The sequence below is a fragment of the Eublepharis macularius genome, chromosome 3 (assembly GCF_028583425.1).
Source record: "Eublepharis macularius isolate TG4126 chromosome 3, MPM_Emac_v1.0, whole genome shotgun sequence".
NCBI lineage: Eukaryota > Metazoa > Chordata > Lepidosauria > Squamata > Eublepharidae > Eublepharis > Eublepharis macularius.
In genome coordinates this window covers 170,576,896-170,595,018 of record NC_072792.1, presented here as the reverse complement: position 1 = coordinate 170,595,018, position 18,123 = coordinate 170,576,896, and the positions used below count along the sequence as shown (strand labels likewise).

Below are 18,123 nucleotides of genomic sequence, written 5' to 3'. Positions count from 1 at the left end.
CACACAAACCTGCCAAGTTATACTGAATCAGATAATTGGTCTATCAAGGTCAGGATTGTGTATTCAAATTTACACTGGCTCTCCAGGGTCTCAGGCGGAAGTATTTCATATCACCTACTACCTGATCCTTTTAACTGGAGATGCCAGTTAAAAGGAAGGGTTACATCAGTGCTTAGTTCTCTGGCCTCTTCTTACATGCTCAGGGTAAGGCTGATCGCAGCCTTGGGGTCAGGTAGCAATTTTCCCCGAGCCAGTTTGGTTAGGGATCCTGATGGAGTTTTGCCATCTTCTAGGCATGAAGTAAGGGTCACTATGTGTGTGTGTGTGGGCGGGGAGGTATTTAGGAATTTATTTTGCGGGGGGTTGGACTAGATGACCCTAGAGGTCCCTTCCAACCCTGTGATTCTATGATTCTGTGCCGGGGATTGAACCTGGGACTTTCTGCATGCAAGGCAGAAGCTCTACCACTGAGCCACAGTCCCACACCGACCTTGAGAACATAAGCAGACTTGACCTCTCTAGAACTGAGGCTCTTAAACTGTGGGTGAGAACCCCAAAGTGCATTGTGACTCTCTCATGAGTGGCAAGGCTAGGAGGGCAGAGGAGGTGGAACAGTGTGAACCAGGAAAGGAAACTCCGGGAACCTTAACAGGAAATCTGGAGCTGCCTCTGCAATAACGTGTAGGAAGGGTCACAAAATGCAGCCCACTATATATTTATAAGCAACAAACACAACAAATAAAACATACCCTTGTTCATTGTTAAGTGATGTGAAATGCCTGTGTTTTATGTTGGGGAGGGGGGGAAATAGCATGGAGTTACTTTGAAAATTGCGCCTGAAAAGCATTGTGAGTTTAGGAAGTAGATTCCCCCGAATATTGTACGTTTAAAAGTAGGTTCCACTTCAAGAAGTTTGACAGCTCCAGGTCTTGTGAGCAAAACCAGAATGTCAGAGAACTGAACAAACAGCGGCTGACTCAAGAGTTTGGAGTGAATATAGACTTTACTTTGGTGGTGGAAAGCACCATCAAGTCATAGCTGATTTATGGTGACCCCTGCTGGGGTTTTCCAGACAAGAGACTAACAGAGCTGGTTTGCCATTGCCTTGTTTTGTATAAGGACCTTGGTCTTCCTTGGAGGTCTCCTATCCAATTACTAACCAAGACTAACCCTGCTTAACTTCTGAGATCAGGCTTGCTTGGGCTATCCAGGTCAGGACGGAGTTTCCTTTCCAGGATGATAAAACTCCTAACTGCTTGCATGTAACTATCTAAGAAGCCAGCTGTATGAACTATATGGTCAACCCTTCCCCCCACCCCCCCAACATCTCATATCAAGAATTTAGTAGATACCTGCTCCTCAGCAGCGGTAAAACCTTTTTTTATCATTTGGCCTCATAAGGCAGGTGACCAAACCACACATGGTCAGAGTTGCCTTGGACCTCCAGATGGCTTCTTTGTGCTTCCTCTGTCAAAAGGATGGTGAGGATTTTGCCATTTCCCTGTTTCCCCAGATTTTCTGATCTGGTCCTGAATTGCGGGTCCACTGTGCCATTACAAACTGGCTTATCTTGTGGTTATTTGCGTGCCATGCTGTTTACTGCTTGGCAAAAGGGTCATCTGTATGTATGCCTATAGGTAGTACAGTGATGTTTCAACATCTGTTGGACCTGCATGGCCCTACTCAACTCACAACTGGTTATCAGACTAATCTGGTGTTCAGAACTGGCCCTCAAACTGCACAGCCATCTATGATGTAATGCTGTCCAAACTTTTGGACTATCATGCTCAAAACCACAGGAAAAAAAAAAATTTTTTTTTTAAAAATGGCCAGATCTCTTTTCCTCCAGGGTGTTCATTTTCAAAATCTGGAAGCTTCCCAAGTCATCTGATTATTATTCCAGATTGGTCCTCAAGTCTGGAGTGATGCAACTTTTTGCATGAAAACATATCAGCTATTTGTTCTAACGTCTGATGGAAGGAGGGGGGAAATCTTATCCTTCAAGACTGAGAGGACAAGTTACTGTTTCATTCTTGGTCTCTTTGACTTTTGAAAACAGGCTTTTGGGGGGCTTATTTTTCAGCTTGGGCAGTTTTCTTGGGAAGCTGTTTTTAAAGATGCTGAAGGCGGCTCTTCCCGTCCCCAACAGTGTAAATATTACTCCATCACCTCTCAGGCTTCTGACATTTCACCAAGCATTACACACTTTCAAGCATGTTTTTGCACCCATAAGGGCTAGAAACTTGTTTTAAAATGGCAAAAACTATGATTCTTAGAATGCTGAATACTACGTCCAGTACCACATCCTGTGATTTCTCATCACGTCAGCAAAATTTACACAGCCTAGCGAAAGACTTTCCCTTCTTTTTTATTATTGAAGTAATCTTCCAAAGTGTCTTCTGCTTCGCCACATACCTGTATCCCATCTGTCTGAGTGAGGTACAGCTGGATGTTTACAAAATCCGGTCGGTTTTCTTGCCAGAGCTGAAATAATCATGCATTTTTTTTTAAAGAAAAGAGACATTAGTGATGTAAATGTATTACCAAGTTTTCTCTGAGGAAGGAACAAAGATGTTATTGTTGAAACTGTGAAGAGTGACAGGTCTTTATTCCCTCATGTCTCAGGGCTGAACTCCCTGTTATGTGCAAACACAGGTAGAAAAGGTAATAAAAATGGTGATGAGGTGGGAGGCAAGGCCGAAACACCTGGGCCTTTTTGGTTTATGGAGGGAAGGCCACCAAGGGGTGACATGACAGAGGCCTACAGAATTATGCATGGAAGAAAGCGTAGAAACTGGATAGAAACTTTCCTTGCTCCCATGACACTGATTGGAGGCGGGGGGGGGGTTACCCAGTGAAACTGACAGGCTGCAGATTCGAGGCAGACAAAATTAAGCATGGCTTCATACAAGGAGTGGTTGATCGTGGAACTCTCTGCTACAAGATGTAGTAATGGGCACTGAATTTAAAGAGTGTTGAGGAAATGTAAGAAGAGCAGTGAATTTTCAATCCCATACTTATCTATCATTCCATGTATATTTGCATTGGCCATATAGAAGTACAGCAGGGCTTTTTTGTGGTGGTACTCAGTGTGAGGGCATTCTGGGGTTCTCGCATGTACCGAGGGGGGAACTGGTGGCAATCGGTGCAACCTTATATATGAATACCGTTACATTTTGTAAATTAAAGAAAGCACTGAAGTACAGTTTATATGGATTGTGGCCTCACATACACCCCTACAAAGATCTAGAATCCATCAAGTTTTCTTAAGATATGACTGACTCCCACATCTCAGCACTTCAATAACTGTGGCTCACTGGACATCTGCAAGAGAAGGAGTACTTTTAAATAAAGATCTAAAGCACTGGTTCCCAAACCTTTTCAGGCCACCGCCCCCTTGGTTCCATAAACTCATCCTCAGTGCTCCCTAGGCTACCCTATAAAAAGCATTATCCAGAATAGCAGATTGCACAATCCATTAAGGAAGATAATAACAATAAAATTCAAAGCAGTAACAATTAATTGCACATTTATTCAAAATCCAATTAAAACTTTTTAGTTTAATCAATTCCACAAAACTGATGAACTTGAGCCAGTGGCATCAGCTTTTCAAAGTCTGATAGTAATTCAGCAAGAGTCTTAGAGCCAAATTACAAATGACGAATTACACGAGGACTGCATGTGAAAGGAGTCGCAATGTTAACCGGGAAGCTGAGTTTTAAAAGAGATTGGAAGGCTTTGTCGATTTCCCCTCTCTACAAAGCAAGGGAGATTGCTCATCAGAGGGTTTGTTAATTCCCTTTTTGCCTCCCTGAAGGCTCTGTCAGTTTCACCTCCTTTTCTAGAAGGTGAAGAGGAAATTAACAAACTCTCTGAGGAGCAATGGGCTCTCTAAAGAGGGGAAATTGACAAAGCCTTCTAATCTCTTTTAAAACTCAGCTTCCCGGTTAACACTGCGATTCCCTTCACGTGTAGTCCTCGTGCAATTCATCATTTGTAGCTTGACTCTCAGATACCACATTTACGATGAAATCGTAAGCAGAATTCAATGGGCTTAGACTGGAGTAACTCTGCTTAGGATTTCACTGTTAGTGAATTTACTTCAACGTTCAGTAAATTCAGTGCTCCCCTGACATCCCCTTGCCACTCAGCATTCCCTCGGATAATCCCACCACCCCCAGGGGGCGGTACTGCTCATTTTGGGAACCACTGGTCTAAAGTATCCTTCAAAGCAACGCTCAGGGAAATGTACCGTTTTCTTACCTTGTTATGCAAGCTGCAGAGCAGATCAGCAAAACAGTGGAAGTACCGAACGTCTCTGCACACCCAAACGAAGTAAAGTCGTCGGAGTTTGTAGCATTCCCAGTCGTCACTTCTTAATGAGGGTGGGGTGGAGGAGGGAATAATTTTCCATTAATAAATTTGCATTAAAAAAATCAAGCACCAACTGAGATGGATCACATACACACATTGTTTCCCTACTATCAAAACTGAGAGGACGCTCTATAGCCAGTTAAAAATAGTGCCTCCCATGCGAGATGCAGCTGGAAAGGAGGAAATCCTGCAACCCCGTCACTGAACTCTTCGGGGTGGGAAGAAGGTGTAGCTCTCGTCTGAGTGGTGGTCCTGAATGCATGTTACAAAGTTAGCATGGAGCCACTTGGTCTTGCACCCTAACAAGGGACGCTTCCCAACACAAGAAGGGCCTTCCTGGGATCAGAACAAAGGTCCCTCCAGGCTCAGCACACAGCTGCCTGCAACAAGCAGGGCATGGAAGGAGGGTTTTAATGTACGTCCCCAGTATCACTGACTCAGATAGATTCCCTCTGAAGATGGATGTTCCATTTTAGCTGTTGTGGCTTGAACAGATGGAGAAGCTGCAGAATGTAAGTGTTGCAGTTTAGTGCTTGAGTGTCAACTTGGAAATGTAGAACAGCCAGATGCTGTTCTCGTTACGCCACTCCTACTTTATGCAAATTTCTTTGGTGTGTGTCACCCTGCGATTACCCTGCACGGCCCTGTGTGTAATGAGATCAGCACAGCACACTTGCTGCATGGATTGCAGTCACTGGATGTGGCAAGTTGGTGCAGTTGGAAACCTGAGGCAGATATAGCCATGGTTAATACATATGGATGTTCCATGTTATAAGCATGGTTGTGTGTTTCAGGTGACAACTGCATCACCCCAGGGCACATTTAGTAATAAAATTCACTTTAGGAACTCCAGATGGGGGGAAAAGCTTTAATGTGATGAGGCTTACATACAGCAGGGTGTTGAGGATCGATGCAAACGGAGTTACTCCAATGCCTCCAGCCACACAGAGGCTAACCTCGTAATTGAAGGATTCTTCAAAGGGACTCCCAAAAGGACCGTCGACATACAGTCTGCAGGAAAAAGAACGACAAGGTATTTTTTTTCTCCCTTCTGCAACTGTTAAAATAGTTATTTTGTCTATTGCAAAAGATATTAAAACAATACCCTAGTTCAGGGTTCCCAACCTTCTCAAGCCTGTGGGCACCTTTGGAATTCTGCCACAGGCTGGTGGGCGCAAACACAAAACGGATGCCGTAGGAGGTGGAGCCAACTAGGAAATGTTAGGGAATGAGGTTATGCATCGCTAGGCAGCTGCAAAAGATGCTTTCTACACCTTGCCTGGAAGATGGCTTCCTACCTCGACATGGCCAGTCTGGTGTCCTGGATCCATGCTATGGTAACATCAAGACTTGACTATTGTAATGCACTATACATAGGTCTCTCGGCTAAGTTATTTATTTATTTATTTTGTAGGATTTATATCCTTCCTTCCCCGTAAGGGGGCTCAGGGCTGGTCACAACATCATAAAATCATAAAAACCACAATTTAAAGTACAATAAATAGTTGAAATCATTAAAAAAATAAAATCCACAGTTCTCATTAAAAAGTGGAGCAGAACAAAGGAAAACAGGCAAGGGACCAGCAGGATAGTTCACCAGGTCCTCAACCACTCTTATAGGCCTGGCGGAACATCTCGGTTTTGCAGGCCTGGCAGAACTGTAAGAAGTTAACTATGCGTCTATTTGTTTAACCGCTGCTGCAGCAAGCTGTAGGAGAAGATGAATCTGGAAAGCTGGTTTCCATAAGCACCACTCCATTCATGCTAGATAGGCTCCACCAACTGGTCCACCACTCCTGCTAAGTTTAGTAGGCCCCCGGATAATGATGTACCTGTGACACAGATCACCATCACAATACCCATCAATGCCAAGACGCCTGCTGGTGGTTTTCTTGGTGCCCCTTTCCGTCTTTCACAAAGCTTCTCTTGGCCAAAGCAAAGAGCCAACCTTGGCTGTCCTCTGCCTTATTGGAGCAGGAGGTGCTTCAGAAGAGTCCAGCACGAGGCATCACCCAGTCAGGGAGCACCCAATCAGAAACAGCTGATTCCATGATTGGAGGATACTTGGCATGGTACCTCCCAATATTGTGGGACTGGCCCCAGCTGCCAGGTGGCCATTTTGTGATGGTACCTACCCACTACCTGTTCTGAAAAATCCAAAAGTACCCAGAGGCTCAATAAGATTAGGGGTCCATGATCTATGCCAAAGAGTTGTTGATACATCTCCTCACAAAAGATACACATAGGTCACTGTCTTACTGTCATCAAATATCACCAGAACAATCATCTGGCCTACCACACAGGTAGGGTAAGATTTACTTTGGAACAGACCCACAGAGATCATGATGGCTCCAAAGTCCTGAAATTTTGCCAAGCAGGCTTTGGCATGCATGTTGAAGCCCCCCAACAACCAAAGGCCTGTGTCATTTTGCATTTAGTAACTCTTGTCTACAAATGGGATGCAAACTGTTTTCATCTCACTTCATTGTCACAGAGAAAACCAAGGCTGTACAATCATCCTCTCTGTCCCAGAAAAGTACTGATTTTTGCGTACTGAAAATTATAAAGGGATTAGAATTATAATAACTTCTCGCATGGTAATTCAAATGAAGTGCTTTTCATTTGATTTCCTTACACTTATTAAGACTCAAGGGCTGTTAATTATTCTAACACAACAGCTCAAAACACATGGCGGGGCGTACGAAAGAAAATTAAACCATTGTGGTGCAAAGAAGAGGATAATGGGATGGTATTAGGAAACCGGAAAGCTTCCAGCCAAGTGGAACATGCATGTGGATTTTAGCACATGGTTTCAGTGGTTTGCCTTCCCACGGGGGGATTAGAACAACAAGGAGCCAATCGAATAAATAAAGCCCACTATGCAAGAATGGTGATCTGACAACGTTCCAACTTTGTCTCTGCAGCATCAGGCAGACCAAAAGAACCCACAAAAAACCAGGAAGATTATTAAACCCCTGAAAGGCCATCGGACTTGGTTGCTGGGCTGCATCTGGATTTCATTGCCATGAGTTGTGCTAGCCTGGAATAACAGATATTTGTTTTGTGCTTCTGCACATCTTTTGTACTTTGTGCTCTGCACATTTATGCTAGCCTGGAATAACATGAGTTGTGCTAGCCCGGAATAATAGATATTTGTTTTGTGCTTCTGCACATTTGTTTTGTGCTTTGCACATCTTCAGGAACACATGACATTGTTACAACATTTTTACAGCAAGACACACACTGCTTTAAGGAGTAAGCCGTTACCACTCTCTAAAGGAGAAGGGAAGCAGCGCTATAGCCAAAGATAAGCTGAAATAGGCGAAGAGTTGTGGCGTTGATTGTACTAGCTGAAGCTTTGCTATGGACCTGCCAGATCCTTTGAGCAAGAGAACGGTTCTTTGTTAAGCACAGTGGTGTCTCAGGTTGTGTCTCCCGGTCTCACAATGCAATTTCAGTTGCTGCAATATCCCGTGATGAACATTTCAGTGGCCGTATGTAGAAACCGGCTGCCTTCCTATGTATCCAAATACCCTTCTTCCACATTGAAAGTGGGTTGGGTTAGGGTAGAATATGGAGCTGAGATCTAAATGCAGACTTATGATCCATGAACTGCTCATCCCACACTGAACTCATCTCTTCAATGTATGGGTGAGAGGAGCAGGGGAGGAAGTGTGCAGACCTGAGAGCTGCTACAGAAATGTGAGCCTGAGTATGAGGGTATGGGAGTAATATTGAAGAACTGTGTCAAAAATTCTCTTCCTGCTCCATAATTTATTTACTTGATTTGATTTATAGTCTGCTTTCCCCACAAGCAGGCTTAGAGTGGATAAAAAAAAATAATAAAAACATGTAATAAAAACATACAATAAAAGCATTAGTAGCAATCATATAAATACTGTAATAAAACATCTTAGAGCAGTACACATTGAATTCCACATCTCAGACATCATGAGGGTGTTCTTCAAATTACTTCAAGTGCTGATTTCATCACTTTGTGTGTTTCGCTGCATTAGTTTTACATCAGTGGCTGGTGCTTGTGGGAGCAGGAGAATTCTTATAGTGGGGTGGAGCCTACCCCGATCATACCACTCCATTGAGCAAAGTTTATCCATTTATTCATTTATTTCTTAAAATATTTATACCCTACCTTTCATATTTACAGTCCCCCTCCAGTCTAATGAACCTTCCTCCAACTTAAGTTGGAGGAAGAGCCATCGAAGCTGGAGGAAGACTATTTATAGGACGGTTGGATCCAACCTACTAATAAGATTAGGACAGTAAGGAGGAGGAGGGATAGTGGAATCTAACCCACAGGGCTGCCATTTTGGTGGCAGCTCTGTATTTCTTACCAAGGAACAAGGAGTCTTTCTCACACATCTTAAAGACTAAAAAAAAAATTGTAATAAATAATTGGTGATCGGCAGAAGGGTGGGCCATACATTTTGTTAAATAAGACAAATAACCTTTTGTGTAACCACAGCCCACTTTGGCAAATGCTTGTGGTCCAAATTATTCCACATTAAATATGTTCGACTTTAAAATGCCACAAGACTCTCCGTTCAGACTGACAACTCTTTCTCTCTAAGATTCCTTATCATCGTTAGTCCTACAGAATCCAACCAACTTTTCTGATAGTGAAAAAGGGAGGTGGCGATTCAGTTTGACCACCAAAAGGCTTTACTGGAAATCATGGGGCCGTCATTTACAAAGCCCAGGTATTGCAATAAGGAGTAACAGTGGATAAGACTGGGGGGGGGGGCAGCTTGGATCCAACCCAATGACTCCATTTTTAAACTGGAAGTAACAAAAGACAGGTTTGTAATGACAGTGGAGATAACATTTGATTTAAATACCACCCTTCAGGACAACTTAACGTCCACACAGAGCGATTTACAAAGTGTGCTATAATTATCCCCACAACAATAACTCGGTGAGGAGGGTGGAGTTGAGAGAGCTCTGAAAGAGCTGCGACTGATCCAAGGTCACCCAGCTGGCTTCAAGTGGAGGAGTGGGGAATCAAACCTGGCTCTCCAGATTAGAGTCCTGCCGCTCTTAACCACTAATAAAGGAAGTCAAAGCCCCTCCCCATTCTATGCAGATCAGGCATATAGGTAAATGTTGCATCATGTAAAGGTACCTTTTTCAGCTCCCCTGCTTTGCTAGCTTTGAGGTAATGAACATTTGCAGGTGAGATCAGAAAATCCTCTGAGCATCTCTCAGGCTGGCTCAGGAGGGGGTTTTGCAATGAGAACCGGCAGCTTTAAACAGGGGAGTTATTTGGCATACCCAGCAGGTCCAATTAGCTTCCTATTTCGCTTCTGTACCAAGATACCAAAATACAGTTCTTGTTTCTAGGATTATCTGATTAGATTGTTCAGTTTCTATTAGGCCAGTCTCCAGTTTGGAACAACTCCAGCTTAAGTGCAATCAAACGGACTGGATAATTTCTTTGGTCTGAACATCAAACACATTTTTCTTCCAAACTAAGGCTTGTAGGATTTTCTTTTTTTCTTTCATAAATCTTATGGCCCTTGGGAAATTTATTAGTATGATGGATAAATTATAAGGAAGAGACCTGCATCAATGGAACTAATTTGTTTTGGACTCCATTTTGACATAATGTTTTGTTTTGTTTTTAAATCATACTTCTTACAAGCATGTTTCCTTATTCTAGACAGGAGTGTTTCAGAGAGTCTCTGATAAAGAGAGCACATTTCTCTTTCGCGGTAGAACACGCAACCTCTTAGATGATGGCATTTATAACCTTCTTTTACTTGCTCTTGGACAGAACCTGGACTTGTTTTGTGAACATACTGTTTAGTTCTTAATTTGTAAAGCGGAAACAAGGAGCTGTTTAGCTGGCAGGATTTTTATCATCTCCCAGAGAATTACCCTTTGGAGACGTTTCTTAGATTTCTTGTAGAAAGGAAGAAAATAGATGCAACCACTGCTTTTACAGGGTACAATTATTTCTACACTGGACACCACTTGTGCCTTTGTAAAAATAAATAAATAAATAAATCTAGTCTGAATCTTGAATGAAAATTATTAATATCACATAAACCTGCTGCAGGTGCCCCCACCATCTGAGCTTAGATGGGTGGCAATTCAGGAAAGGGCCTTCTGAGTTGTGGCACAAAAACTCTGGAATAGGGGTGTGCAAACTTCACCACAATCAAAGGGAACCTAATCCTTCCTGTCCACTACAGACCCCTCAAGTTTCAAGCATATTGGAGCAAGGGGTCGAATTTGATGGGTACCCAAACAAGGTGCCCCAGCCTCTCTCCATGGTTTCCTATCAGAGGAAAAAATCCAAGATTTTCCAGGACAAAGAAACCTTAACCAAACACAAAGAGGCAACTCCTGGACCAAAGCTACTCCCAATGCCAGTTGAACTAAAAAAGCTTATCAGAATCAAAAGAGAGAATCCCAGCATAACAAATGCTAAAATAGAGAATCTCAGCAAAACCAAAAATGCCTATATTTCACCTACACTAAAAGCTTTATTAAAACCTAGCAATTAGAACAACTCAGAACAACTCAACAAGAGCATACAAAAAGCCCACTAGAGGCCACAACAGTAACAACTGCACTGCAGAACAACAGCAACTCAATGTATATAGCAGCAACTCTTTAAATATTAAACCACACCAATAAGCAAAACCAACCTGGCCCCACACAACAACAGCAACTCTTAAAACATATAATAACACAACTCTTTATATATGGTTTAGTCGCAACCAACAATCTGCCCCCCAACAACAGCAGCAACAACAGGTATTATACAATTGTCAAACACTGAAATCATGCAAAAGCACACCTCCCCCCACAACAGCAAAAACAATCAATGTTTAATAAGAAAGTTTAAAAGGAAAGAAGAGGTTTGCCTTATTCCCTCACCCTACCCCTTCCCAACCCAACACCAGGCCAGGACCCCCGTCCTCCCCCAAACAGGAAAAAACCTGTTGACTTCTCAAACCAGGCAGCAGTTCCTCAGGTGGTCCTCCAAAAGGTACAGAATCCAAAAGGCAGTAATCCAAAAGTCAGACACCAAGAGAAACCGGAGGCTAAGAGCAATCAACAGCACACAAAAACCTAATTCTAAAAAGAAGCCAGGCCTGCTTTTACATTCTTGACAATAATTTGAAAAAGGCTCTCCTATTAAATAATCCCTGTGATTGGCCAGACGACAGCTCCTTCAGCATCACATCCAGGGCTTTTTTTCAGCAGGAACGCAGTGGAATGGAGTTCCGGCACCTCTTGAAAATGGTCACATGGCCGGTGGCCCCGCCCCCTGACCGCCAGACAGAGGGGAGTTTAGACTGTCTTCCACGCCGCTGTGCAGAGGACAATCTAAACTCCCCTCGCTCTGGAGATCAGGGGATGGGACCACCGGCCATGTGACCATTTTCAAGAGGTGCCGGAACTCCGATCCACTGCGTTCCAGCTGACCCAAAGTGACATCATTGGGTGGTCCTGAGTTCCATCACCTCTTTTCCCAGAAAAAAAAAGCCCTGATCACATCCATCCATCATTCCCTCACTCCTGTCTCACTCCCCCTGCCCCTCAGCTGTCTGGGGGAAAATGTGAGAAACAGTAAGAAGTGAGAAGGCAGCCAGCTTTAAAATGGCTGGGGCTCTGATTCCCATGTAAACTCAAATAATTCAGGTATATTCAGGAATCCGGTATTCGGTACAGCTGAATACATTCAGAATTATCTGGGAATGCCGAATATACCCAAATAATACCAGTAAAGTATTCTTTGGGTATATATTTGGCTCAGGAATACCGAATCACTCTGGAACACTTTCCCCAGGAAGACTTGTCTGTCCCTTCTATTGGCCCCACCTGCTGATCTCCAGATAGACGGGAGTTTAGATTGCCCTCCGCGCCGGGGCCACTGGCCATGTGACCATTTTTAAGAGGTGCCGGAACTCCGTTCCACCGCATTCCCGCTGAAAAAAAGCCCTGGGTACTGCCCATTCTACCCCTTAAAGGTTCTACCACCTGAGCCAGCTACAAGTGGAAAGATGAGGCCTGAATCAGTCAGTTGAGCCTGTTTAAACATTAAACAAGGTCTGTACAGATCAGGCTTCAAATCCTCTACTGGAGGCACAATCCTAAAATCTACTCAGAATCTACTCAAGTCCACTCAGTGGAGCTTACTCCCAGGAAAATGTTCTTAGGATTGCACTGTGGAAGACCTTGGGCCCGTCACACTCTCTCCTTCTCAGCCTAACCAACCCTCACAGGGCTGTTCGGAAGATAAAATGGGAGGACCCCTGTTTGTTATTATGGTGCCGCCAGGAGGAAGGGGGGAATAAAACTTAAACAGACAAATAACAGAATGTAGCTGCCGACCAAATAAGGAAATGAATCATTCATTGCTTATTCTCACACAAAATTAAAATAATGTCTTAAAGGTGGCGCTCTATACTGAAAAACATTCTTGGGATTCCATATGAGCTCCCAAATCCCTTTGAGTAAATTCCAGACTCAGTGACTTGTGCCTGCAGGAAAAAACAAGTTTGGTGGAAGAATATGAATCTACCAAACTTTCTTGTACTGCAGAGAGTGCCTCTGAAGCTCCCAGCCAAGTTCAAGGCCCCATTAGCCAGGGACTACTCGTCCCATACATTTCATTTCCTAACAAAGCGAGGTCAATCTGCAGGGCAGCTCATAAGGGTTGCTTCCTGTGAAGAATTCTTCCTCCATCTCCCTGGAAAGCCACGGAACCCTTTTCCTTGCTTTTCACTTAGTGATATTATAGCCAATGACCTTGGCTTCAAGTCAGCTATTATCACTCAACAAGCCAGGCTTCTCTCCCTGCTCTGAGACAAATAATAATAATAATAAAAGAAAAAGGAGTCTTAGAGCAAAATCATTTGTTTCTCTCTTTATACAATGGCATTCAGCACAAGGCCACATTTCTACAATTGGTGCATAGTTCAAGCTATCCCATCTTGGACCAATGTGTCATGACTGGAAAAGGCATTGTGGAGGTCACTATTTCTGACAGTGCATTTACTCATTACACAATCCACGATAGGCTCAGCCATGAAACTTATGTGTAACCATGATTCTTATAATGCAGCCAATAGCTGCTCCACGGAGTGGTCTGAGGACGCAAAAACAGCATTGGCAGGGGGGGCTGTCCCCCCATATAAAGGCCATATACATAGGGGGAAGGAAGGAAGGAAGGAAGGGAAATGCAAGAAAGGAGGAAGGAAGACTTACAGGAAATAAAAAAGGGATAAGGTTGGAGAAAGAAAAAACAGGCAGGGAAAATGAACTGAAAAAAGGAAGGGTTTCAGTCTGTGCTAAAGAATTCTAATTTTTGTTTTGTATGCAGAAGAATCAGAGGATAAAATCCATCAGGGAAACCTGCTGGTTTCTGCCATGTTACCAGACAGGTCTGATGTTTGACAACCCAGCCTGCTCATTCTGCCCCCGCACAAAACTCTTCCCTTCCTGCAGCTTTTGCATCTGAAGTCTAAGCATGCCAATCTCTGGCGACGCAGAGCAGCTCCAGCGAGCTGGTTAGGCAGCCCTCGAAACAGCTCTGGCACCTAATTCTGTTGGCTCTTCCTCCGCTGCTAACAAGGTTCCACCGCCGCTGGCTGCCCAGCTCCTCAGCAGCAGGGCTGATGTGTGTGTGTGTGTTCGAAAAACATTTTTATTTATTTAGGGGCTAAACTAGACAATGGTAAAATAAACTCAGTGCTCTGGAGTGAATGGAGGGGAGGAGAAGAAGACATCTGCTATGGCCCCTTTCAGACAAATTTAAAGTATCAGGAGAGAAGGAAGACTGTTTTCCTCCTACGTAATGTCCTTTGTGGTGGTAAATGGACAGAAAAGGTGGTGGTGGCTGGGTTTCACCCTCCAAATGCAGCATTTTACTTTAACCTATGATTGGCCACCATTCAGTCATATGGGAGAAAATAAAGGGGTGCATTTGAGAACAGCATTTGAACATGGGCAGCCTATCGGACTGAGCTCTGAACATGGCAGGGGGACTGCTGGGGGAACATATTGTCAACCACACAACACCTCAATGTTCTTCTTTCTATTTGAAGGTATTAAACTCTGGGCATAGCACTTGGCTCACAGCCTGCAGCCGTTGAGCGACCTGGCCACTGGATTTAGAACCTATTCAGGATAAGATTTTATGGTTTTTTGGAGAAGGGGTTATGTTTTTTCTTGTTTATTTCGATTAGGTATTTTTGTAAGCTGCTTCCCTGTCATGAAGTATAAAAAAAAAATCACCAAAATAAATAAACATGAGTTGACAGTGTGGTGGTGCTGTGAAAAAGGATAATGCAATTTTAAGCTGCTGTTGCGGGTAAGAGGGCTCATGTGAGGGCTTTTCTACTATAGGCGTGCCTTCCTAGGTGTCCTTTTGCCCTCCCCACACACATCTCTCTCCCTCCTGCAGCCTTGGAGCAGGCAAGGGCCTGAGTGGCTGCCACCACTCTGGTCTGAGCATTCAGCTAGGGAGGACCCAGAGTACCCTCCCCTTTCCCTTCACCCTTCCTAACAGCACCCCTGTACTGATGAAGGTGGTGCCAGGTAACTGGTCGAGCCTGAGGCATAAGGACTAGGGTTGCCAGGTCCCTTTATCCTCCCAGCAGAGAGGGGACTCACACTTATGTTTCACATGGTCCCGGCACAGTATGATGATGTCACTCCTGAAAGTGACATCACCATACTGTGGGGAGCACACCCACTGTCCATTGGTCCGGGAGATCTTTTGCCTCCCAGACCCGTTCTCTGGGGCCTTTCTCTCCCACTGGCCACACGAGTGGCAGCAGGGAACAGAAGCTGGGAACCGGGGATTCCCAACTCCACTGGGGGACTGACAGCCCTAGAAAGAACCCAGATAACGTAAAACAACCCGTTTTATTAAACAGAGACCATTACTAAACAGGTGGAAAAATAAACACTTGTGAGAAATATTTAACCAGGGGTATATTTACAACAAGCAGCAAAAACTGAACATACAAAGCCTCCTTATGCAACTACAGAGTTGCTGGTCCCCTGGTCGGGACGGAGGATTTCCTCGCTCCCTGCCTCCACCCCTCACCACCACTCACCTGGTTGGTGGTGGGAAAAGGCACGGGAATTGGCCAGTAATACACATGATAAGATCCTGAGCCCAACATTATGCTCCAGAATTCTGGGGCAGGTTCTGGGGCAGGCTATTTGATGTCAGAAAGTTTCATGATGGTAAAAAACAACCACAACCCTGAATACTACTATTTGTTTCTGCACAGACCTTCCAAAAGTCACAGGGGCAGTGGTTTTCAGTCTTTCCAGATCCAGAACCACCCATTAATACCCAGCTGGCAGTATAGGGACCATGTGCTGCAATCACATGGCAGGAAGTCACAGGACATCAGAGTCATGTGACAGGAAGCAGAGACTCCACAAAGCATGTACATGAGGAACACTAGAGAGCCCATCCCAGTGGCCTCACAGGGAAGGGAGAAAGGCAAGAGAGAGTTATTGTAGGTAGGGTCTCCAAACTTGGCTGTGTTGAAGAAGAAGTCAGTGTTGAAGAAGTCAGTGACCTTGACTTCCTGTCCTTGTACTCTGCTCAGTGAGCATACCAGCACCTGGTCTTTCCAAAAAGCAGCAGCAGGAGGTGGGGGTGGAGAGACATTCTACAGAGGGTTATTATAACTCAGCAAGTGGTCCTAAACAACCCACCTGAAAGCTCCAACCCATGAGTTAAAACTAGAGGTGGGCACGAAGTGGGAAAATTCCGAACTGTGCGGTTCATGGTTCGTTGCTTTTCACAAAACATGAACTTTCACGAACTTGCCCCGGTTCACGAACCAGTTTGTTTGGTTTGTGAAAACATTACTTCCCGGTCAGCAGAAGGTCTGCAGAGAGCCCCTCCCCCTCCCCCACTGCCTAGGAAACTGCTTGATTGCCGCCAGGCTGTCTGAAGTGACGAACCGAAATACGAACCAACCGAACTAGGCTAAAATTCATCACAGTTCATGAGAAATGAGCTCCCATGAACCACTGGTTCGCAAACCATGAACCAGCCCGGTTCATGACGAACTTCAGTTAGTATTTGTTTGTGCCCACCTCTAGTTGAAACCCCTCCTCTAGTCCTCATGATCTACCCGCACCTGTCCTTTACAAGGATGCAAGACCACCCTTCCTTTATTACATCTTAGAAGGCCCTTGAGTTTCAGCCTTGGAGAACTTCCATTTCAGAGATGAGTTTGGCATCCCTATTTAATGACAAAATAAGCTATCTTGTGCTACTTTCTCAGCAAGGAAGTGAACAAAACTGAGTTGGGGGAAGTCAATATTTCACTGGCTCCAGGCGCAAAGGCAGCCTTTCCTTTAAGAAAGTCAGGGATGGAAATGCCAGAGAATACCAATTGGGCCAACGGAGGGCAGGAAGCCTGGGGATAGGTCTGAAAGCAATACCTTTAAAAGCTCTTTGGAGAGGTGATAACAGCTTCTCCTCTCTTGCCAGCTCCCCAGTATCATTTTAACCAGAGCATGAAAAACATGTCAATAGCAATGTGTCTTGCTGTGAAAGGAGCCTAAATGTATGCCTGAAGGGGGGGGGGGATTTCCTTCCTGCCCAAAGAAGCTAAAACCATCAAAATGTGTTTTGCAAAAAGTGTGCTGCGGCCATAACTCTAAAGGTGCAAATTCTAGTGCTTTTTACTAATAGACGATCACTTCTTCTCTTACACTTACCTCCTATCGATTACAATTCCTGAACGTTTTTGTATTCTGCAAACTCTTGTAATTGCATTTCAGCTGCAGAAAAGATGTAAAGGAGAGTCTTATAGCTACCCTTTTTTAAAAATAGATGAGACCTGAATGTACAAGAGAGTAAAAGCAACTGGGGGGATGGATGTTTCCAATCTTTCAGTCCAGCTCTGCGACCCTTTATTCAGTGTTTCTCATTGTGGCATCCATATTTACACACTTTTCCCTCTTCCTCCTGAGGCAGCAGGCCAAAGGGCTTTGAATCAAAGCTTGAAAAAGAGCCGCTCCATCTTTTCGAGAAACAATTTCTTCCAGCGACCAAGTATGGAAGTTTTTGTCAATTGGATAAGTGCCAGTCCTTTCAGGGTGTTGATGTGTCACAAACGTGGGGTGTAACCACAAGATGCATCCGACACATGCTGGGTGTCATGTATGGACAAGTGGGCTGGCTAAAACGTTCTGTGGCCTTATAGGCCTCAGTCTCTTCCTCAGGGTTGTAAACAGCAACAGAAAAGTGCTGGTATTCCCTGGCCCCCTAAAAAGGCTAACAAAAGCACTGATAGTTCAGTTTCTACAAGTATTGGGGGGTGGGAGAGTTAAACTTCTCATGACTTCCCCAGTTCTAACTGACTGTGTAAAGACAAAACTGGATCTCTTATCTTTTCTATAAACCAGATATAAATCTCTGTTTGAAACACTCGAGAGGATTTTTACTCTAAGTAAGTTCATGGAACTCCAATTTGAAATGGGACCTCAGTGCAGGGGAATGAAGGAGGTGTTAATCCCCCCCTTGCTGATTTCCTGACTTAAATAAACTGAAATATAAATTGAAATATAAAAATATAAAAATAAAATAAATGGCCCTCTGTAGCCAAAAATGTTGCAAGGGAGAAGGCTTAATCCTGCTCCCCCTGTGAACACACACACACACACACACACACACACACACACACACAATCATCATCATCCTACTATATAAAAGTTTAAGCATGTTCCAGACAACTC

At 44.1% G+C, this 18,123-nt stretch overlaps 1 protein-coding gene across 1 annotated transcript in view; it reads right to left on the bottom strand.

Annotated features, from left to right (window-relative positions):
• Positions 1-18,123, bottom strand: part of NOX4 (NADPH oxidase 4) — a 154,037-nt gene that overhangs the window by 14,247 nt on the left and 121,667 nt on the right. Inside the window, exons 14-16 of the mRNA XM_054973924.1 lie at positions 5,266-5,385; positions 4,264-4,375; positions 2,416-2,484 (exon numbers count right to left, since the gene is read on the bottom strand). Of these exons, the coding sequence (XP_054829899.1) occupies positions 2,416-2,484; positions 4,264-4,375; positions 5,266-5,385 (301 nt within the window). The remainder of the gene's footprint in view (positions 1-2,415; positions 2,485-4,263; positions 4,376-5,265; positions 5,386-18,123) is intronic.